Here is a 23,897-nt window from a genome sequence, read left to right as displayed (position 1 = left end):
TCATCGTTGCCTAAAGTTTTCAAGTAGGGGTCTCAACTCTGCTATCTCTGCCCTCAACGCCGCTCTTTCTTGTGCATCTTCCTGTATACAATAAACATTTAGAACATAGTTGACGAAAGCAAATGAATGTAATACAACATAACATAATTTAGGAAATAGATGGATTATAATTTAACCTCTCGTTGTCGCCTCAACTCTGCTATCTCTGCCCTCGATGCCGCACTTTCTTGTGCATCTTCCTATATACAATAAACATTTAGAACATAGTTGACAAAACCAAATGAATGTAATACAACATAACATAATTTAGGAAATAGATGGATTATAATTTAACCTCTCGTTGTCGCCTCAACTCTGCTACCTCTAACCTTAGTGCCGTAAGTTCTTGTGCATCTTCTGGTGTAGAAGCACTAGCAATAGATTGTGAATTACCATGAACCGGAAGGGATGAAGGAGTAATCCCTAGTCCAAGCCCACGCACGCGACCATGACGTTCCTTACCCAAAGATTTTGAGTAGGCATCATTATGATGGTACATCATGCTGCCTACTTGGGTACCCTTTTGCGAGTTTGGAGGCTCCTGCATCATGTCTTCCTCCATTTGAGACTGTAACCAAGTGAAGCCATGAAATTCAGTAGTAAGCACATTAAGCTAAGTGAAGAAATAAATAAAATTTAAAACAATACTAGTTTTAAATTGGGTGAAGTTCAGGTCTTAAACCCAATTCTTTTAAGTCCAAACGTGCTTTTATGTTATCCTTCGTTTTGTTCTTCATGTTCAACAACGTGCCAATAATATTGTCGACCACATTTTTCTCTATATGCATTACATCAAGATTGTGGTGCAACATATTATTTTTCCAGTAAGGCAATGTGAAGAAAATACTTCGCTTCTTCCATATTGATTGCTCATCAGGACCCACCTCTTTCCTAATAGCCTCAGCGACACTATCAACACCTTGAACTTGTCTCCATATTTCATCGCCAGTTGGCGTAGGAGGTGGATGATCCAATTCTTGGGTACCATCAAACAACGTTCTTTTTTTTCTCCACCTATGATCCATTGGCAAGTATTGTCTATGCCCCATATAGCAAAATTTGGTCCCATATTTTAACCACCTAGACTTTGTATTACCCATACAACAAGGACATGCATTCCGTCCTTTTGTCCTCAACCCAGACAAATCACCATATGCAGGAAAATCATTTATCGTCCACATCAAGGCAGCACGCATCGTAAACATCTCATTAGAGGATACATCATAAGTTGGTTCTCCAACATCCCACAATTCCTTCAACTCTAAGATTAAAGGCTCTAGGTACACATCTATTTTGAAAGAGGGTGATTTTCGGCCTGGAAACATCAACGACAACATTAAAGATGATTGTTTCATGCACATCCAAGGAGGTAAATTATACGGTACCAAAATAACCGGCCACATACTGTAACTTGTACTCATGTTTCCGAAAGGATTAAAACCATCTGATGCTAATCCAAGTCTGACATTGCGCGAGTCAGAAGCAAAATCGGGGTACTGTGAATCAAATGCCTTCCACGCTAAGGCATCGGCTGGATGCCTTAGTACTCCATCATTCGTGCGATTCTCTGCATGCCACTTCATATCTGAAGCGGTTTTTGATGACATGAATAGCCTCTGCAATCTTGATTTCAAAGGAAACCATCGCAAAATCTTCTTCGATTTTCTCTTTGATTTTTTAGATGACTCAGCCACATTCATAATATCCTTCCACTTCGATTTTCCACACACTGTACAATTTTCCAGATTCTCGTTGTCTTTCCAGAACAACATGCAACCAATACGACAGACCGGAATCTTCTCATATCCAAGCCCCAACTCCTTCATGTACTTTTTAACTTGATATGTGTTACTGGGCAACGACGCATCTGGTGGAAGCATTTTACTCAACTTTTCAAGCAACAGTGTGAATGAGTTATTACTCCACCCAGACATACACTTTAAATTATACAAGTCTACAATAGCAGTAAACTTAGTATATTCTGTGCACCCTTCATATAGTGGCTTCTTAGCATCATTGAGGAATTCATAAAACTTTTCAGTACCTTGACTAGTACCTTGTCGATCTTCGTGTACTCCTTCAGCTTCCCTACCCATTTCGGATATAGGGCATTGACTAGTACCTTGTCGATCTTCGTGTACTGCTTCAGCTTCCCCACCCATTTCAGATATAGGGCATTGACTCATATTAGGATCCGTCACAATAGGAAAAACCTCATGCAACATGTCAAGCATCCCACTCGAACCGTTATGTATTGGCTCCCTATGAAAAGGGGTGTTAGTAGCTTGATGACTAGAAGTAGTCCCAAGTTGTTCTCCATGAGCATACCAACAAGTGTAACCTTGACAAATTCCGTAATTTATCAAATGTGCGTGTACCATATCCCGTTCCCATGAGGTGCCATTGGCACACCTCGTACACGGGCAACGAATCTTCCCATTATGAGTTTCGTTGTTAAATGCGAACTCCAAAAAGTCATTAACCCCATTCACATACTCCTCCGACCATTTATTCTTTGTCATCCAACTTTTGTCCATTGCTAACTACATCAAATGCGTAGAAACATATTAACCATCAACTTTTGTCCATTACTAACTATAACACATTGAATCGTTTTTCCTTTTTCTAATTGTATTTAGCACCCACTAGCCTAACAATGAAAAATATATTTCTACATTTGTTTTAATGAAAGCTCGATTATATATTGATTAATATATACGATAATTCTAAATCTGAAAAAAATAATAATAATAAAATAAAATTATAAATTTAGTGAAATGCTTGAATGAGAGTTAATCATGTAAAAGATACATTTTCTAATCCTGCCTCTATGTTAAGCACATGAGAATAGGCATAAAGATATCAAAAATCCAAAAAAAAAAAAAAAAAAAAAAAATTATGCAATTACCAATAAAAAATTAGTAATAAATTATGAACGGGAGTAATGCTTCAAACCCGTGGTTGAAGCATAAAATAGCTAATTATGCAATTACTAAAATAGTGATGACGTGGCACCTAATTAAATTTTTTATTATATATATATATATATATAAGCGGATGGGGGCCGGCGATGCGCCCCGGTCGGATGTGGAACGGTGACAAGCCGGTCTGCCGATCGACTCGGGGCGTGGACCGATGCGGATTGCGGCGGCGGCCCAAGCCCGAGCTGTAGTTATGCCCGTGGAGACGTCGTTGCCGCGATCGTGGTGGACAGCACGCGCCGTCTAGGCGTGCTTCGGCATCTGCGTGCTCCTGGCGTCGGCCTACGATAATACAAAAAAAAAAATTGGGGGTGGCCTAGGGACAGCCAATTTGTCCCAACCCTCCTTCCAGCATCAGCTACTTTACCGAGCACGCATTGAGAGGTCCGCAAGTATATCAATCCTCTATTCTATATGTCTCTGTTCGCTGCTGAGTAAATGGGAGAGAGGAAAAGAAAATAAAGCCTTTTAATTTCTTTGGCCAGCCAACTCTCTTCGAAGGCCCGCTATTTCTTCACTAAGTGAGCGGTTTCGTGCTTCACGAAAAATTGTCGGGGCCTCCTCCTCAGCTGCCTCTGGCCCAACTACAAGTTCATCTTCGGCCATCAGCTCGGCCTCATACTCTTCCGCACCAGCTGCTGGTGCTGGAGCTACCCGGGGCATGTGGGAGAGGCTCTTGTTCCATTAGCGAATGCCAAATATGGGAGTAGTAGTGACAGGCTCATCAGCTGCAGTACCCTTGAGGCCTTTCTTCTGGAGGATGTAGGAGATTAAGTATAGGAAAGGCAACCCCTATGAATGTGTGGACTCCGCTCCTCCAACGTGCACCCCATTCCAAAATTTATGAATTTGGTTCCAAATTATGTCGGGAATGGAGTACCAAGCACCTTTATGGAAGGCGTAGAGTGCTTGAAGAAATTGATCCCGCCTCTGACTTTTGTGCCCCAAGGGAAAAGCATTACGGCGTAATACGGAGTCCACAAACCAAAGCCGTTGAGGTAGCTTGGATCGGCTGCCGGCATTATGATGGGCATCGGCATATATCCCTTCGCACATGTCCTCAATGATTTCTGCCATGTAGAATCTGTCCGGTTGCTCAGCAAGTTGTGCGGCTTCTGGAGGGTGCTCATGATTGCATCGAAGGGTAGTAGCAATGTCAGCCCGTGTTACTTCAATAGCTTCGCCTTTCACTTTCGAAGAGAGGGCAACCACCCTGTTGCAGTCATGAGACAGGTGGGCATAGAACTCGATCACCAATTTTCTGTAGGCAGTGGGGGTGACCAGCTTGAAAAGCTTGTTGAGCCCTCGTCGCTTGAACACGGCAACCGCCCATTGAGTCGCCTCAAGATTTTGAAAGTCTTCTCGAATGGCGAAGGTGGTCTCAAATAGCAGCTCCCGCTCCTCAAAAGTGGCCGGGGGAGAAATGGCTCGAGTATCAGGCCCTCGGGAGGATGAAGCTTGAGCTCTTGGCATGATAAGCTTGATTGGGGACTTTTGACGAACACCTTGTGTGCACTAGAGATAGCCAAAATTGCAAAACAACGCAACTCCGCTCAAGACCCCCTGCAAAAACACCAAAATCCAACCACAAGAAAGTAATGTGGGTGGATGAACACCCACAATTGGAGAAATATGAGAAAAAAAAAATTTGGAGAAGTGATCGGTGTTGGGGTGTTGATGGGAATGGGGAACGGGGTGTAAAGTAGAGGTGGTGAAAAGTACCTGGTATGGTTGCCGGAGAAGAGAACCATGTGGTGGCTGTGTGCTAGAGGTGGTGAAAAACGGTGGAGGAGTGCCAGAGGTGGGTGCTAGCTTGGAGAAGAAAAATATGTGGGGTGTGGGGGGGGAAAGTGACCTAAAATAGGTCACGTGGTGTGCTGTACGAGTGCGATCGATCGCACAATGTGTGCAATCGATCGCATTCGGACAGCAGTGTGCGTGTTCTTTCTGTTACTGCGATCGATCGCACCCAATATGCAATCGATCGTAGTAACAGAAACAACACAGGTATACATTCGATTACTGCGATCGATCGCACCGAAGATGCGATCGATTGCAGTAAGAGAATGTACAAAGGTATACATTCGATTACTAAGATCGATCGCACCTAAGATGCGATCGATCGCAGTAACAGAATGTTCAAAGGTGTAAAATTCGATTACTACGATCAAGCGCACCCAAGCTGCGTTCGATCGCAATAACAGAATCTTCAAAGCCAAAATTCCATTACTGTGATTGATCGCAACAAGTATGCAATCGATCGTAGAAACATAATGTAATATATATATATATTTTTTTATTTTTTTTTATTTTTTTTATTTTTATTGCATAATGTACAACAACTTTGATAGTGATACAATCAAATGATAGGATCAAGTGACAATTAAAATTGAAACAATTGAAATTAAAGGTTCGTTCAAACATTCGTTTGATCATAGTACATTTGTTCAATTGATAATGGTAGGATCAAATGATCGATCAAGCTTGAAACAATTGAAATTGAAGGTTTGATCGAATATCCGATTAATCATAATGAATTAGTTCGATTGATCGTGATAAGATCAAATGATTGAAACAATTGAAATTGAAGGTTTGATCAAATATCCGATCAATCATAATGAATTAGTTCGATTGACCGTGATAAGATCAAATGATTGAAACAATTGAAATTGAATGTTTGATCAGACATCCGATTGGTCCTACCTAGTGCATTCGTTCGATCGATCGTGATAAGATCAAATGATCAAACAAAATTCAAACAAATTAAATGTTCGATAGAACATTAAATTGAACTCTAAGCATTTTATATTATATTAGTGCATTACTTAAATTGATCAGGATACAATCAATAAAACTTGACATGATTGAAGGTTCAATCAAACATCTGATAAAATCAATTCTGATCGATACTATTACATATTAGTCTGATCGATCGTAATGGGATCGAATGTTCGATCAAATATCCGATCGATCATAATGAATTAGTTCGATTGATCGTGATATGATTAAATGATCGATCAAACATCCGATCGATCCTAATGAATTAGTTCGATTGATCGTAATAGGATCAATCGTTCGATCAAACATCTGATCGATCATAATGAATTAGTTTGATTGATCGTGATAGAATCAAATGTCCGATCAATCCTACTGAATTAGTTCGATTGACTGTGGTATGATTAATTGATAGATCAAACTGGATACAATTGAAGGTTCAATCAAACATTCAATTGAACTGTTAACTTTTTATATTATCTTAGTGCCTTAGTTATATTGATCGTATATTACCTTTGGATTTTGTATTATTTTATAATTACTTATAAGATAAATAAAAACTTAATGATCTTAATCATCTTGTAATATTAAATGGAAATTTTTAGTTAATATTATAAGAGAAAATTTTAAAATAAATAAATAAAAATTGGAAGTATATTATTTTTTTTTTGGGAAAAATATAAAAAAGCCACCCAAAGCACGAGTCATTTGCAATATAACCCTCCAATGTTCAAAAGATACTAAAGTAGCCTCCCGAACTACCAAATTGTATAAAAACGCCACTTATTTTTAATATTCCTATAATACCCCTATCATTTTAACAAATAAATAATAAAATAATTGAAAAAAAAAAACGAAACAATTTTTAAAAAAATACAAGAAAACCAATGGGTGAATAAAAACAAAAAAAAAAAGAAAATGTTTTTTGGAATAAATAGTAAATAATTAGTCATTGTAGTTAGCATAAATTACAAATTGTTTCATGTTTTATTAAAGTAAAATCAAAGATATGACAATTTTTTAAAAATACAAGAAAACCAATAGATGAATAAAAACAAAAACGAAAAAAGAAAATATTTTTTGGAATAAATAATAAATAATTAGTCACTGTAGTTTGCCTAAATTACAAATTGCTTCATATCGTATTAAAGTAAAATTAAAGGTACAAAATTTGACTTCAGGGAATAAACTGTTTTTTTTTTTTACATATCTAAAGCACTGTACATTTGATTTTACTTTGTTAAAAGAATAGGGGTATTATAGAAATATAACAAAATAACTAGACTTTTTGATACAATTTGATAGTTTGACAGGCTACTTTAGTCCCTTTTGAACATTGAAGGACTATATTGCAAACGGCTCGTAGTTTGAAGGGGTTTTTTTTTTTTTCTCATTTATTTTTTTTTAAGAAAATACCCCAAGTATTGATAGATGGCGGTAAACTGGCGGGGGTTCTAAAATTTTCGGAATCCATTTTTTCATCAAATCCCACACCTCCCGCCAATCGTCTCTCACTCTCACTCTCTCCCTCCCTCTCTCTCGATCTCTCTCTCTCTCACTCACTCCACGCAAGTTTCTCTCTCTCCGGCAACTCGCTTTCCAGCGCACCTCTCTCACTGCCAGCTCTCACTCCGACGAACTTAACGCTCTCTTCTAGCTCTCTCAGGTATGAGTTTCTCCTAACCCCTTGCAAACCTTAAATGCCTCTCAATCACTCAAATAGTATCCATGAATTGTGATTTGAAGAAATTAAGTATTTGTGTACTTCCTCTCTTCTTCTCTTTCTATTTTTTCCCTACATAACTAATTGGTTCCATTCAAAAACTGCCCTGGACCCCTAAATTCTTCTAAATTTCTAGGAACAAATTTGAAAAAAAAAAAACAAAAAAAACGAATTGTAATGGGTACTCAGTTGCTATTACTCTGTTAAAGCAAAGAACTCAGTTTCTATTTTTTTGTATGAATCAGTCAAATTGTTTTGGGTCTTGTTTGTTTTTTTTTTTAACTCTCTACTTCTGGGGTAGTTTAGGTTTCAGAAGAATTTTTTTATTTTCTAAAATATCTGTAAATTGTTGTATCTTTTGCTGCTGAGTTGCGTCTTGTTTCCTGAGATGTTTTTGGTGGTTGTGGTTTTTCCTTTTGAGACTGGTTTGTAATATCTGGTGGTTGGTTTTGTGTTTCAGCTTGTTTCAGATTGTTAAGAAAGAAAGTATTTACTCAAAAAAAAAAGAAGGTGAAATTATGTCAAGAAGAAAAAAGTATTTACTCGAAAGCATAAACTCCATGTTTTTCTCTGTGAATGCCTATATACAGGCCGTTGTCTCTCATTATTCTTCTTTAGAGTTTTAAGAATTTCCACCAATACTTTCTAATTTTCTGAAGTGGAGATTCATTCCTCAAGTTTGTTGGGAAGGAATGCATAGCATAAGTAGATAGTTGTTGAGTGTTACATCTTTACAAAAGTGCACCTGAATCCTTATCGATAATTTGAGTCGTGGACCATCGGGCCTTCCAATTATGGGTTGCCGACCTTCTAAGCTTTTTGGCTGTGGGCCGTCAGGCCATTGGTGGGTGACGTAGTGAAAAGTCGTAGATAACCAAGCCCTATAATAAGTTCTAACCTTATACAATTGTCAACCTATGATTATTACCAATAACTAGTCCACTATTGTGCTGTCTACCTACAGCACCACCCTCCTCAACTGCACCATCTCATTGTGTTCATTCATGTTGCTATGTGGTCCCCCCCCCCCCCCCCCCCCCTTCCCCCTCAAAAGAAAAATGTAGTGCATGTAGATATTTTGGTAAGAAAATAGTCTATGCTGTAGGTGTTAAGATAAATATTTTAACAAGAAACAGGTTAGTTATATCTTGCTAGAGTTGGTGTTTTTTAAGATAACAGATGGAGTGGGTGATCTTTTGAATTTTTAATATAGTTACCAAATGTTATCTTCAGAATTTCTAATATAGTTATTGTATGCATATTATGCTTCTTGAAGACATATGTTTATTCTTTGGCCTCATTTATGTGAGCCCCATCCAACCAAAAAAATAAAAAAACTCATCTTGAGAGATCTTAAGATCACTTGATGGATCTGAGTTTCAAATATTGAGGCTTGGCCATTATAGGAAGTAGTCCTATTGATCAGTCTTAGAATATGAATAATGTGGTCATGTAGCTGATTGCTAGCAAGTCCTGTTTGCATTGATATTAAGTTTGTTCCTTTTGTTTTTTATGGCATTGAACGCTTATTTGCGATCGATCGCATCAGGCCTGGGATCGATCGCAGATTACTCTGATTCTCACCTTGAGCTTCTGATCTTGCGATCGATCGCAGTTTACTTTGATTCTCACCTTGAGCTTCTGATCCTGCGATCGATCCTATGTTCGATCGCACTTGACCTGGGCTCGATCCCCTGAGGACATGCTTTAACATATATAAACACATATAATCTTTTGTGGTTCCATTAAACCTCTCTTCTTCTCTTGTGGTTGTATTAAACCTTGCTTCTTCTCTTATTATTACTTTTAGATTAGTATTAAGTCTTATTCTTATATTGGGATTATGTTATTAATTTTCTACTTCACATCAACTTATGTTATCAAAGTTGGTATGGATTATGATTGTATTGTCTTTTCTATTTAAGTTCAATTACGGAAGCAGCACAGTAAACTTGAAACAAGAGAACATTCTATAATAAATATCAAAGCTAACAACAATACTAAAAAATGTAAAACTGTCATTGAGCTAAACTAGTAAATAAATTACAAATAGAAATTTGTTCTAAACTAGTAACCCACTTCTAGAATATTTTGTTAGGTAACATCGCATTGAGCTAGCATCATTTCTTGAATATTTGTTCTAAACTAGTAACCCACTTCTAGAATTCTCTCATTCCCCATGCTCCTTTTAAACTTTTCCTCCCTTAATATTTGAGAACAGACCTCCCATTTAATCCTCTTAATTCTTAAGAATCTGACCTTCTAATTCCCTTGTGTGCGTACATGTACATAACAAATAACCTCTAATAGGGACATCAATATGGATAGGAGTTGGATGTGGGAAAGTACTCGATGTTCAGAGCGATTTCAAAAAGGTGTGGAAGAATTCATGGGAATGGCAGTTAAATCAGTTGATTCACGTGATATGACAAAGTGTCCATGCCATGATTGTGCAAATCGATATTATTCTCATATTAGCGAGGTGAAGGGTCACTTATATATGAATGGATTTACTCCGACATACACTCGATGAATATTTCACGGGGAAGAAGATCATTTTAGGGTAAACACTTCTACAAACATGCACACACATACAAGTGAAATGATGGAGGAGGTTGATGCAGTTGAAGAATTGTTAGACGATGTATGTATGGGGACATTTGTTGATGCTAACATCGGAGAATCCTCTACTTCATAGGGCCCCACAACTGATGATCACGAACAAACAAGCTCCTTCTACCGATTTTGGGAAGATGGTTCACAAGAACTTTATCCAGGCTACAAGAAATTTACACAAATTGCTTTTGTACTGAAGATGCTTCATATAAAAGCGTTCTGCAATATGAGTAACAAGGCATTTGATATGATGATTGACTTGATAAAGATGGCCCTCCCAGATGGAGAGACATTGCCACGCTTGTATAGAGAAGCAATACAATTTAGGTGACATGTGGGATTCAGTTACGATAAGATACACGCATGAAAGAATGGTTGTGTGCTTTTTGGAAAGAACATGCAGACAAAGTGGTATGCCCAAAGTGCAACATTTCAAGATGGATTGATGGCAAAGGCAGAAAAAGTAATATTCTTCAAAAGGTCTTACGGTATTTTCCAATAAAATCAAGGTTACAACGGTTGTTTATGACAAAAGAAATGGCCAAGGAAATGCGGCGGCACAAAGAAGGTCGAGAAGATGATGGCAATACTCTCAGACACCCCACCGATTCTATTGTATGGAAAGAGTTTGATAAAAGACATGAGTGGTTTGCAAGTCATTCCCGCAATGTGCGGCTTGGTTTAGCAAGTAATGGTTTCAACCCATATGGTAATATGAGTACAACATATAGCATATGGGCAGTAATGTTAACAGTGTACAATCTCCCTCAGTGGATGTGTATGAAGAGTCCAAATTTGATGTTGTCCCTTATTATCCTTGGGCCTTCAGATCCCGGAAAGAATATTGATGTATATTTGCAGCCATTGGTTGATGACTTGAAAGATTTATGGAATGAAGGCATACGAATGTACGATGCATCAAAGAAAGAGACATTTCAATTGCATGCGACATTACTATGGATTATAAATGATTTTCCTGCATATGAAAAATTATCTGGGTGGTCTACAAATGGAAATCTTGCTTGTCCAGTATGTAATAAGGATACATCGTTCAGGTTTTTGAAGTATGGGCATAAGGTGTGCTTCATGTGTCATCGTCGGTGGCTTCCTCAAGAGCATCCATGGCGCAAAAGAGGAGATTTGTTCGATGGTACAGAAGAGCATAGATTGGAACCTGAAGAATTGTCTGCAAGTCAATTGTTGAAACAGCTAAAGGATGCTGGGGGTTTACAATTTGGAAAAACAAGAGGAAGAAAGAGAAAGTACACAGATGTTGTGTTGAATTGGAAGAAGAGAAGTATTTTCTTTCAGTTGCCTTATTGGTCAAGCTTGAAAGTATGTCACAATTTAGATGTAATGCATATTGAGAAGAACATATGTGAAAGTATCTTAGGTACGTTGATGAATATTGATGGGAAGACCAAGGACACAGTCAAGGCACGAAGAGATTTATAGTTGATGGGTATACGTAAAGAATTGCATGTGCAGCCAAATGGTGAAACTTATAGGATGCCACTTGCGAAGTACACCTTGACAAGAGATGAGAAGAAGAGTTTATGTGAGTGGTTGAAAGGTGTTAAATTTCTTGACGGGTATGCATCTAACATTGGTCGATGTGTGAAGAAGCTTCCTGGTAAAATTTCGGGTATGAAAAGCCACGATTGTCATGTCTTCTTACAGCGCTTGCTTCCTGTTGCAATTCGAAATTTCTCTCCGTCGGAAATACGAACAACATTGACCGAGTTGAGTACCTTTTTTACGCAGTTATGTGCACGGACGTTGAAAGTTGATATCCCGAAACAAATGAAAATCGACATTGTAATAATTTTATGCAAAATGGAAAAAATATTTCCGCCAGCTTTTTTTGATGTTATGATCCATCTAGCACTTCATTTACCTCGGGAGGCCGAGCTTGCCGGTCCTGTGCAAAACCGTTGGGTGTATTCGTTCGAAAGAGAACTTGGAAGATATAAGAAGTGGACGTGTAACAAAACGCATCTAGAGGGGTCTATTGCCAAGTGTTACCTAGCTGAGGAGAGCTTGACCTTCTGTTCCAAGTATCTTCGGGGGATTGAGACAAGATGGAACCGTGAATGACGTTGATATTGTAGAAATGAGCCAGTGCTTGGATGTGTTCTCCCAACGAGTTCGGCCGTTAGGAGCAGCTAAATCAGTAACACTGGATGCTAATGATTTTGGTATGGCACGATAGTATGTGCATACCAACTGTAATGAAACGGCCTCGTATTTGGAGTAAGTTTTGTAATGGTCTTTGTGTTTTACCTGTTACGACATGTTATAATTTTAGCGTTAATGATCATTTACCAATACGTTTATTTTTCATGTAGTGAACATTATAATATGATCAAAAGAGAAGGCAACCGTGACATTGATAAAAAGCATGAGGCTAACTTTCAACTTTGGTTCCATAAACGTTTATACAATAGTGGGCGTACTGTAGACAATGGCTCAAAACAATTATATGATCTTGCATGCGGGTTTGATCGTCATGTTAGATCGTATAGAGGTTGCATCGTGAATGAGGTTAGGTACCACACGAAATAATGTGCAGAAACTTGTACTACCCAAAACCGTGGTGTTTCTGTTTCAGGTGAGGACGAAACCTCAATAACGGAGTATTATGGTGAGTTAAAAAATATTCTAGAGTTACGCTACCTTGGCCAAAATCTCGTGCACTTGTTTGAGTGCGATTGGTGGGACACTGGGAGTACAACAGGAGTACAAATGGACCAAGGCTTTACGATTGTGAATACTTCTCATAAATGGTGTGAATCCGACCCGTTCATCTTAGCATGTCAAGCTTCGCAAGTGTTTTACTTGGATGATCCCAAATTAGGTGGTAATTGGAAAGTGGTGCAGAAGTGGATCAATAGAAACATTTATGATATTCCAACAGTACAAAAAGGAGATAATACAGAAGATGACCAAAGACTCGGTGATGACGTATAACAAGAAGGTGAATGTGTTGGGGGTAATATGGTCTTTGTTGATGAAGCAAATGTTGAAGCCTCCACTCAATTACGTAGAGATGATGCGACAATAGCAATTGATGAATTATATGTTCAACTTGATGCAAGCATGTTTGCCAACGATAACTTGCCGGACGATGACCATGATACAAACTTTGATGAGGAAGAGGAGTTATGTAGCGACAACCATATAGACTCTGAACACGAACAATCATCTTCAAGTAACAGTGATACAGATTCTGAATACGAATTTGATGATGAAATGTGTTGAACATATGCTCACATTTGGTGTAAGTACAAAGTGTATTAGCATATTTAATGAAGTTGATACTCTCTCTCTCTCTCTCTCTCTCTCTCTCTATATATATATATATATATATTGTGGTGTTTTTTTTTTTTTTTACTAGCATGATTATTGTATGTTTGTCAAAAATATTGAACATACTATATGGTTATAATTTGACTAATATAATTTTTTGGCTTTTGAGTTGTTAGCAGATTGATCATAACAATGACAACAACAGGACGCAAACGTGTTCCAGCAGGACGAGGCCGAGGCCAAGGTGAAGGTCGAGGCCTTATTGACGAGCATGAGAGTCCGACTCCCAATTCTGGGTTCGGTGATACAGATATGCAAATGGCGCCCTTGCCCCCCCTCCTCCTCGAGTCAATGGATAGGCATCCTTCGCACGAGTCTAATAATCCTATTCACTCAGTGGCAGGATTGGATTCACAGGAAGCCGCCCCTACTACATCTTGTAAGTTCATGAATTATATGTTTAAGAAATATTATTTTGGTTTGTTATAGACATTTGACAATATAACCTACTACGTTACCATGTTTTGCGTAATAGCTACCACGTCTGTCAGAAGTGTAAGGGGTAAGGCCAAGTGTAAGAAGTTGAGTGAGCACGTACTTAAGAATGGTCCTTTAGTGCTAAACATCCCAAATAGACACTGGGCACCTGTAGGCGATAATGCATCATGGTTTGCAAGCAAGATTGGGGAGATTATTCGTAACATGTGCGAACTCCATCACGGTGAATGGAAAAAGGTGCCAGCTGAGGAAAAGAGCAAGTTATTATTTCATGTTCAGGTATGAATATCAATGTAATGTTTAAGAATATGTTTCGTATGAAAAAATAATGTGACACATTTTTTACCATTGTTTTCTTATCTATTATGTATCAGTCAAACTTCGCACTGAATATGGGACGATACGAGCACATCAAAGCTATTGAAAATAAATTGGGTCGTGCATATGCTAGGCTTCGTTCGAACTTGTATAGGGACCACTACAAGAAATATTTTGAAGGCATTGATAAAGACGATGATGAGGGGATTGCCAAGGCTAAGGCTATTGGGAGGGAAAACGTGCCAGTAGGGTATGGTCCTGAACAATGGAACCTAATATGTGACTCATTTGATGACGATAATTTGATGGTAAATATATATTATTATACTGATTAGAAAATTCAGATTGATATAATTTGCATACACTTGAAGACATTTTATGAATAATTGTGTTTTTTTTTTCTCCAAATTTCATAGAAAAAGTCGGAACGAAATATAAAAAACAGAAGCAAATTGGAAACAAAGCACACAACTGGGACTTGTTCATTTGTCAACGTCATTTACAAAAAGGTAAGTATCTCGTAGCATAATTTAATTAAAGTAACATTATTTAGTGTAAACTTTGATTATGTGTATTATGTGTAGGAACAAGAAACAAAAGTGAAGCCCAATCCTGTTGAACTATATGAGGTTACCCATACAAGAAAAAAGGATAAAGAGTTTATGAACGACAAATGCAAAAGTCTATATGTAAGTAAATGTTTACGCTCCGATCATTAAGTTGATTAGTGAAGAACATGAATTGTAAAATTGCATGAAGTATATATTAAACTAAGGCCAACTATGACTTGTGCAGCTTCAGATGCAAGAATTAATAACCAGTGAGGCCTTAGAGGAAGGCAGTGTGGAGGGAACAAGTGTGGAGGACCGAATGCAAGAAATAGTCACACAAGTGCTAGGGGGCCGATGATCTGGGCGCGTTAGAGGAATGGGATGCGGTCTTATTCCTACCCCTTTAAGTACTTCATCTCAAGTGTTCGCCCACTTCGACAACCATGACGAGTGTAGGAAAAGACAAGAAGATACTCAAAGCGAGCTTCAACAGACTAGAATCGAACTTCATCAATACAGGGAGAATTTGCAAGCCAACGTTGAGGAAACAAAAAAATTGAAAGCCACTGTTGAGTTCTTAATGTCACGTATTGGAGGGTTAGTGAAACTCTACCTATGCATTAATTTTACAAAAACACACATACTAAGTAATCATTAAAAAGCTTATTGATCATTATATGAAATTCTATTCTTCTTAGGTCTGGAGGGAACTTGATTGGAGGTGCATCAAGTGAAGCCAACAATTAAGGGAGCTTTGGAATAATTACATATTTAGGGTGTACTTTTTGATACCATCTATTTAAGATATATTTTTTGATACTATGTATTTGGATAGTTGTTGGTACTTTCTATTTGCTACTGTGTATTTGAGTATTTGTTGATCGTGATCTGTTTGGTAATGTATATTTGTTGGTACTTTTTATTTGGTTTATATTATGTTAAGATATTCGCAAAATTTTTGGTTCAAGAACTTTTGAGTTAGTAAATCTCCCTTGACATGTTTATCAAGGTTAAAGAACTTTGAGTGTAAACAATGCAAAGGAGTAATAATATCTTTCTAAATTTTATTTTTAAGTGTATGCAGGATGACAAGAGTACAAGAAAGTTAAACCACCCAAGCAGGTTCTCACTTTAATATGTTTTATGAAGAAACACATTTTTAGTATCTCTTTCTCTATCATGTTGGGTTTCATTCTCATTGTCTTTGATATTATATATTGGTTCATTGTGGTAGATTACTCAAATTGCTTATGAGGATGAATTGGCAAGGAAGAGGATGCAGATAAGTACTTTATTTTGGGTTCTGGAATTTTGCTGGCCATGGATTGTAAAACATATATTTAATAGTTTTCTCCCTTGGCAGGTTTGGTTCATGGGGCAATTCTCACATATTTTTGATGATTTTGATGAGGTTAGTCATTTTTAGTTACGTTTCTTGTGAGCATTTAGATTAGTTTGAAGATTGTTGTCTGATGTGGTGAAGTAGTATTAATGCATAGTAGTCTTCTCCAAAAGGTGTTAAACTTTTAAACTTTGCCAATATATGTGGTTTTTGGCTTGTGTTTGCAATGATAGGTATCGTTTTGTAGTTTTAAGCCATTATTCATGATATGCTTGGCCTTTATATTATATCATTTTCATAATTGTAGGATAAAGAGGTGTAAGATGTGTTAGTTGTAGTGAATGAATGGAAGAGAGTGGTTGATGGGTTTGTTTTGTTTTGGTGATTGATAGCGTCGAGAAGGAACGAAGCGGCGGGGTGGTTGAGGAAGATGGTGGGAGTAGTGGGGGCGAAGGATTTGCCGGCGGAGCCGTCAGAGGAGGAGTTCAGGCTGGGATTGAGAAGTGGGATCATTCTCTGCAATGTACTCAACAAGGTTTACTTTGGAGCTATGCCCAAGGTTAGCCTTTTCCTCATCCTTATCTTCATTTCAATTCTGTCTCTTTTTTGTTTTTTCAATTTGGGATGTTTAAGCAGTAGTTTGATTTCTTTTCAGGTGGTGGAAAGTCCATGTGATTCTGCTTTGGTTCTTGATGGGGCCGCATTGTCCGCATTTCAGTACTTTGAGAATGTAGGAATTTCCTGGTGGCTGTGCAGGAAATGGGAATTCCTACGTTTGAGGCGTCTAATCTGGAACAAGTATGTATTCAGGGATCAGGATTCTCAAAGAATTAGGGAATTTAGTATCTCTGTTTTTCATTAAAATAGAAATTTCTATTACTTTTAGCCCATTTTTCACATACATCAGATTCTGAGGATAGAACAAATATGGTTTACGGATAGAAATTTGTCTAGTAATTCAAAATAAATTTGTTAAATTTCAGGGAGGGAAATCTGGTTGAATCTGTGCTAAGTAAGGTTGTTGAGGAGTTTGAGCATTGCATTTCAAGCCAATTTGAGCTGGTATGTTAGCTTTGGTTATCCAAAACAATCATTTTTCTTTCTTTATTTTTCAGCAGAAGGAAACAATTTGGGCAGAGAGATCCTTTTTCAATATGGATTGGGTGATCAAATATGCTTTGACATTCAACCTAGGACTAGGAATTGATGCACATTCCAAATCAATAAACATGTTCTCTTGGATCCTAATCAAGTTTTTTTTTCCTCTACTTTTCCTATAACTTAATTAATACCTATTTGACTCGTTATTTGTTCATTTATTTGTAACCATTATTCTTCTTTGTTGTGCTTTGACTCTCTATGTCTTGGTTTGGTTACACTTGTTAACCAACTTTCATAAACCTTTGTTGGTCAGTTTTTATGGAGGGTAGAATGTAGTGTGGGCCTTTTATGAAGTTTTGAAGTATCTGATAGGATCTTCAAAATGATGACCTCTTGTATTGGACACAGTCAATCTTTGTGGCAATAGAAAGGATAATTTCAGATAGGATAGAACAACAAAATATATAGGATCATCAATTGAGCATCTTGTTTGCATTATGTGGGCAAGCATAATTTGTTATTGAGGTCCATAAACCAACCCAGTATACAGAGATTAAGGCTTAGTTGAGTTGACTTTAAAGCTTCAAAGTGTGCATTTTTTTTTTTTTTAATATTTTGGCTGCTGTATTTTATGCACAGAAAAGGAAATATTCTGATAAGTTAGGACCTCGATGGAGCAAGGAGGAGCTTGAGCATTTTTATGAAGCCTATCGGAAACATGGAAAAGACTGGAAGAAGGTATGCCTTTATTTGACGTTGTGTTTCATTTACTCTTTTGGGATTTACTTAATTAGCCATAATTGGTTGTCTTTCATTATATAAGCAGCTTCTAATTTTTGTGGTGTAACTTGATATCTAATTTGGTTATGCATACATATGCAAACATTTTTCATGCTTTCTCCCTGTAATACTGTTTACAATAAAATTTTATGTTCTAATGAGACAATTTATAACGTGCTCCAGTTTTGTTTTTGGTCACTTTTCTATTATTGACTTTTGTGCATATCCAGGTGGCTGCTGTAGTACATAACAGATCCGTTGAGCCAGTGGAGGCTCTCTACATTACAAATTGGGTTGGTAGCGTCCATTACTGTTAGATTGATTTATAACTAGAATCCGTAAAAAACAAAGCTTTCTGTAATTTAGGAGTATTATGGGTAATTATACCAACAATTCTATATGTGACTCTACCTTTTCCTTTCCTTGTATAAGCAGTGAATATTCTTCTTTTCATGCAAGCCAATTTTTAAAATTAAGTACTATTTTCACCTTTCCTGTATAATCTATTGCGCTTTCTTTTAATGTAATTGATTTGCATGAACTAATGATCAGGGTATGACCTGGTTTAATATTTCTTTTGTTTTTTTCTTAATACTTGTCACTGCTTTGTCTTAAACGCATTCTTATAGATTTGAATAAGGGTCATGGTGCTCATTTACTTCTATTTATTGCAAGCTGGAGGATTGAATCTACTAAACCTCTTGGCAGAAAATAGTTTCTTTTGCATCCCAGTTATTAGATAGTTTGGAGCGGGTTTGTCATTCAGTTAATAATTTCTTCTAGTTTCAGTAGTTAGTTCTAGTGAGATTCTTGATAACTAAAGTTAATGAATTTGTATGAAATTTGATCTTAAATTCATAAATGAAACTGGTTTGCATATGTAAGTAATTTGGTTCCCTGGGTCTGCGATCGATCTCACTTGGAGTGCGATCGATCGCAAAATATTGAAAGCACACTGGTACTGCGATCGATCACACTCCAAGTGCGATCGATCGCAAAATGCCAAAAACCTACTGGTACTGCGATCGATCGCACACGATTGTACGATCGATCGCAAAATGCCAAAAACCTATTGATACTGCGATCGATCGCACACGATTGTGCGATCGATCGCAAAATGTCAAAAACCTACTGGTACTGCGATCGATCGCACACGATTGTGCGATCGATCGCAGATTTTTTTATTTTTTATTTTTATTTTTTAGGACCATTAGGGTCCACAAAGTGGACCTTAATGGTAACCTATCAGCGTCCACTCAAAGTGGACGCTAATGGTTGACTATCAGCGTCGACTATGGCTTCCGTTTACATCACCTTTACGGTCAAAACATTGCAACTTTTAGGGTCGATAAAGTGGACGCTAAAAGTGATCATTAGGGTCGACTTTAAGTGGACGCTAATAGTTAATTTTTTTAAAAAAAAAAATTTTAGGACCATTAAGGTCCACTTTGTGGACACTAATGGTTAACTATCAGCGTCCACTTTCGTTTGGACGCTGATAGTTAATTTTTTTAAAAAAATTTTTTGGAACCATTAGGGTCCACTTTGTGGACGCTAATAGTTACCTATCAGCGTCCACTCAAAGTGGACACTAATAGTTGACTATCAGCGTCGACTATGGCTTCCGTTTACATCACATTTAGGGTCAAAACATGGCGACTTTTAGGGTCGATAAAGTGGACGCTAAAAGTGATCATTAGGGTCGACTTTAAGTAGACGTTGATAATCACACATTTGATCATTAGGGTCAGACTATTAGCGTCGACACCTTTAGGGTCCAAAAGTCGACGCTGTTGGCAACAGCGTCTACTTTTGGACTTTTAGGGTCGACTTGAAGTCGCCCCTAAAGACCTAAATTCTTGTAGTGACTTCAAGTAATGTTACACATAGGAAAATTCGAGGTGTTCTCATTGTCCTAGGTGCTTATTATTTTCTAAAAACCAAGTGAGAAAGATAATGGTCAGTTTTTAGGTGTTCTCATTTGTTTTTTTAGAAAATAATATCCACCTATGACCAAGAGAACACCTAACATTTTTCTTACATACATTACACATATTTCTCTACACTCAAAAGTCACATACAAATGCGAGAAAATAAATGTGAAAAAGTGAAAAAGTAAAAGCGTGTTTAATATTATTCTTTTAATTTAGTTTATTGTTGAAAATTGTCTCCGTTTTTGATTCATTTCTTACTATTTTTTATTATACTTGTATTATATTTTTTGTTTTGAGTTTATCGTCGAAAAAGCCCACAATTTTTTCTGTATATATTTTCGTCTTTCCAACCTTTTTTTTCCAATTTGGTGTAATGGATGACAGAATAGGATTGTTTAAGGGAAAAGTAAGCTCGGGCAATACAGTTAAAGACGAGTGGCTACAAACGTACTGATTACTTTGATTGGAATTTGGAGTTTTACGAATCACATGGCTCTTCTTTTCTTTTCGGTAGGAAAAAAAGACAAAGAAACAGAAGGCTTTTAAATGCTGATTGAAGTAGATCTTCCAACTTCCAAGCTAGCTTCAGATATGTTTTGATGATCTTCAAATTTGTTAGGTAGATTAGGTAAGATGAACACACATCGCTGCCACCTTACTGTTTTTATTTTATCATTTTATTTTATTTTATTTTTTTATTTTTGTTAAGATTTGAACCAAAGACTCACCTGGTATTCATTCATACATAGTTACATACCAGGTGACAACAACATAAGATATTCACCCGCCCATTATTAGTAAATTAATAAGCAGAATAAATAAAATTTTAGCATTAGTTAGTATACAAATTTAGAATCACATAATTAAATTATTTATGGTACGAGAAACCAATTTTGCAGTTCTTACCCCCTTAATTAACCGGCTGTGAGTATAGAAGTGCGGAAGCGGAAGAAGATGCTGTAGAAGATGTAGTAGTTGTAGATGTAGATGCCCTGCCTGAAGGGGCAACATAGGTTGGCACAGGCATCTTTGGTGCGAGATCAATGGGTAATGGAGCTTCAAAATCAAGCACATGGAGGGCTTTTCTTATCGAAGGCCGGAGACTGTAATCTGGGTGACCACACCATAGCCCCACGATCATCAATCGTTCCATTTGCTGCTCATCAAACTCTCCACACAATTTGGCGTCAGCTGCATCAAGAAGCTTTCCCCTTCCATAAAGCTCCCAAACCCACTCTAGTAAAATTATTTCGTCTTCTTTAGCCTTGGTTTCGATGGCTTTTCTTCCACAGGCAATCTCCAAAGTAACAATTCCAAAACTGTATATATCTGACTCCTTGCTAGCTCTGCCAGAAATGACACATTCAGGCGCCATATAGCCCATTGTCCCAGCCAAAGCTGTGGTTTGTGATCCCTTTGCATGTTCAACCATTCTCGCTAAACCGAAATCCCCAAGCTTTGCGTTGAAGCTTGAATCCAACATGATGTTGCTTGACTTTATATCCCTATGCAGAACACATTGCTCCCATTCTTCATGCAAGTACAACAACGCCGATGCCAAACCTTGAGCAATGTTGTACCTCGTCCCCCATGTTAACAAGCTCTTACCTTTGAAAAGATGCGAATCCAAGCTGCCGTTGGGCATGAACTCATAAATGAGTAGCAGATCTTTGCTTTCATGACACCAACCAATGAGTTGTACTAGATTTTTGTGCCTCAGTCGGCTAATACTCTTTACCTCAGATGCATACTCCTTTATCCCCTGTCTAGACCCTCTTGACACCCTCTTGACAGCAACGTACAAATTCATTTCTCTTAAAAATCCTTTGTAAACCCCACCGAATCCACCTTCTCCAAGCTTGTTTTCCTCTGCAAAGTTATTGGTTGCACGAACCAATTCTTTGTAGGAGAATTTCTTTGGTCCTGTACCGCGTTCAAATTCATCGTCCATGGAAAGATCAAAAGCTAAATCCTGATCTCCTCCCCCTCTATCCCGATTCTTCTTCCTGTTCATAAGCCAAAACAAACCCAAACCCATAATTAAAAGGCATGCTGATGCACCCACGCTCAGCCCCACAACCAAACCTATCTTGCTTCCATTTGCGTTCTTGTTTGGCTGTGGTTGTGGAAGTTTCTCAGTCTCGTTTGGCTGTGGTTGTGGAGCTGTCGATTCAAAAGACCAGGAGCAAAGAATATGCAGCTCGGAAATCAATCCTGTTCCAGCCGAGAAGCCAAATTCAACCCTTTCTGGTAAATACTCTCTCAAATCAACTATAGAAGAAAGATGCTGTTCTATTGGGATGGTATCATAGCTGTTGAATCCAGTGAAGCTGACACTTAAATTTTGTGTGCTTGAATCGTAACTAATACTAGAACTGTATGTTCTGCTCTCCTTGATAACGCTATACCATGTTGTCGTGTTCCAAGATGTCAGGTTGTTGATATTGATACCAACGTGCTCACGAACTGGTGTCGGCGGATCCCATTCATTCCGGAAAGTATCAAATTCCACGGCAACGAATTTGTTTGCAGCTAAGAAACTTGAGCTGCTCATCTGGTTGCGGCTCACAAGGCCAATGCCAGAGCCATCTGTTGGATCAGGTGGTGGGAAATAGGGGCTTGCGAGAAAGAAGGTTATCCCATCTGAATATCTTTCAGCACCTTCTGAAGAGATGATAAAGGAGAAGTTGGTTGTGAAGTTGGCGACTATCCTTGTATTCTTTTCCCAGAGATGCATGGTTTCGGAATACGTGGCACGACCCCAGTTGTCCACTGCATTTGGCGTGAGTTTGATCTGTGAACCTAAGAGTGTAGCATTTCCGGTCGTTGTTATAGCTTCGTTGTTGGTTTGAGAGAAATCGTTGTAGTTGAATGATAACTGAGATGCGCAGGGGATTATGAGAAAGAGGAAAATAGTTGTCATCCAGTGGAGAAGATGAAGAAGCAGCTTTTGTGGATGGAAAGCCATGGTTGGGTATGATTCTGTTTGCTGAATTTCTTCTTTGAAAAGAGTAAGGTCTGAGTAAGTGTTGTCCTATGCTGAAATTTATTCTTTGAATAGAACGTGTCGTTTATTTCAAGAAATTTGTGTAAATGCGTTTCTTCGTCACTGTCCAATATAATGAATGATTGACAGAGTCAATACCGCTATCGCTATATTTATTTTCAGTCGTCAGGTAGTTGCTCACGGTAAGACGAAGAAGTCGTGGCAGCAGATCGTGGAAGAGGTTCTTAAATTGATTAAAATTTTGGCACATAAATATTTTTATTTTTATTTTTCACATATGATAAAATATGATAAACTCTAAACAAATGAAAAAGTGATAATATGACAAAATTATCAACATTTTATTTCAAAGTAATGATTAGAATTGAAAAAATTCTAGGTGATGAATCCCATAAAAATCTTGATCTATAGCTCATCAGTAGCCTAAGTACATCAAAGTCTTATTAATTAGGGTAACTTCACTTCAATTTAATAAGCTCTCAAACTTCAAATTCTCTTAATTTGAACCCTTAAATTTTTAATTGCAATCAATTTGACCCCTCCGTCAGATTTAGCTGTTAACTTCCCTAACTTACCCCTAAAAAAACCAAAAAATATTCCTGACTTCTTTTTTTAACTTAAAAAAATAAAAAATAAATAAATAAATAAAGGATTTATGGGTAAATTTGTAATTTTATAAAAAGTCAGGAGTAGTCATTTTCTTGCCTTTTACGTTTTAAATCTGACGGAAGGGGTTCAAATTGATTGTAATTTAAAGTTCAGGAGTCCAAATTAAAAGGTTTTGAAGTTTGGGGGATTTCAAATTGCTTGGTAATTCAAGGGTTTAAAATGAAGTTACCCCTATTAATTATTGGGAAAACTTCACAAAATTCTCTCTCTAAACTTGTACTCGTTAAAAGTATTGGACAGAGTTTTCCTCCAAA

The 23,897-nt window shown here is 37.5% G+C and overlaps 1 protein-coding gene and 1 pseudogene across 1 annotated transcript; both read right to left on the bottom strand.

Moving 5' to 3' along the window:
- On the bottom strand, positions 1-2,576 carry LOC148586313 (uncharacterized). Its single transcript, XM_088515557.1, has 4 exons — positions 831-2,576; positions 335-607; positions 177-239; positions 1-81 (listed from the first exon to the last, which is right to left on the bottom strand). The coding sequence occupies exons 1-4, from the start codon at positions 2,574-2,576 to the stop codon at positions 1-3; spliced, it is 2,163 nt and encodes a 720-aa protein (XP_088371683.1).
- An 18,301-nt stretch (positions 2,577-20,877) lies between these two features.
- On the bottom strand, positions 20,878-22,938 carry LOC132179376 (L-type lectin-domain containing receptor kinase IX.1 pseudogene; annotated as a pseudogene).
- Between the last annotated feature and the right edge of the window lie 959 nt (positions 22,939-23,897).

The sequence above is a fragment of the Corylus avellana genome, chromosome 4 (assembly GCF_965113065.1).
Source record: "Corylus avellana chromosome 4, dhCorAvel1.hap1.2, whole genome shotgun sequence".
Taxonomy (NCBI): Eukaryota; Viridiplantae; Streptophyta; class Magnoliopsida; order Fagales; family Betulaceae; genus Corylus; species Corylus avellana.
The sequence above is the reverse complement of the archived record's forward strand: the minus strand, read 5'-3'. Positions and strand labels throughout refer to the sequence as shown.

Bases quoted from the DNA above. Each gene is read 5' to 3' on its own strand.
- LOC148586313 (XM_088515557.1), bottom strand. From the start codon at position 2,576: ATGGACAAAAGTTGGATGACAAAGAATAAATGGTCGGAGGAGTATGTG. The intron at 608-830 runs GTAATGCATATA...ACTTGGTTACAG, and splicing joins TGTTGCACCACAATCTTGAT to TCTCAAATGGAGGAAGACAT. The intron at 82-176 runs GTTAAATTATAA...TATTGTATACAG, and splicing joins AGTTGAGGCGACAACGAGAG to GAAGATGCACAAGAAAGAGC.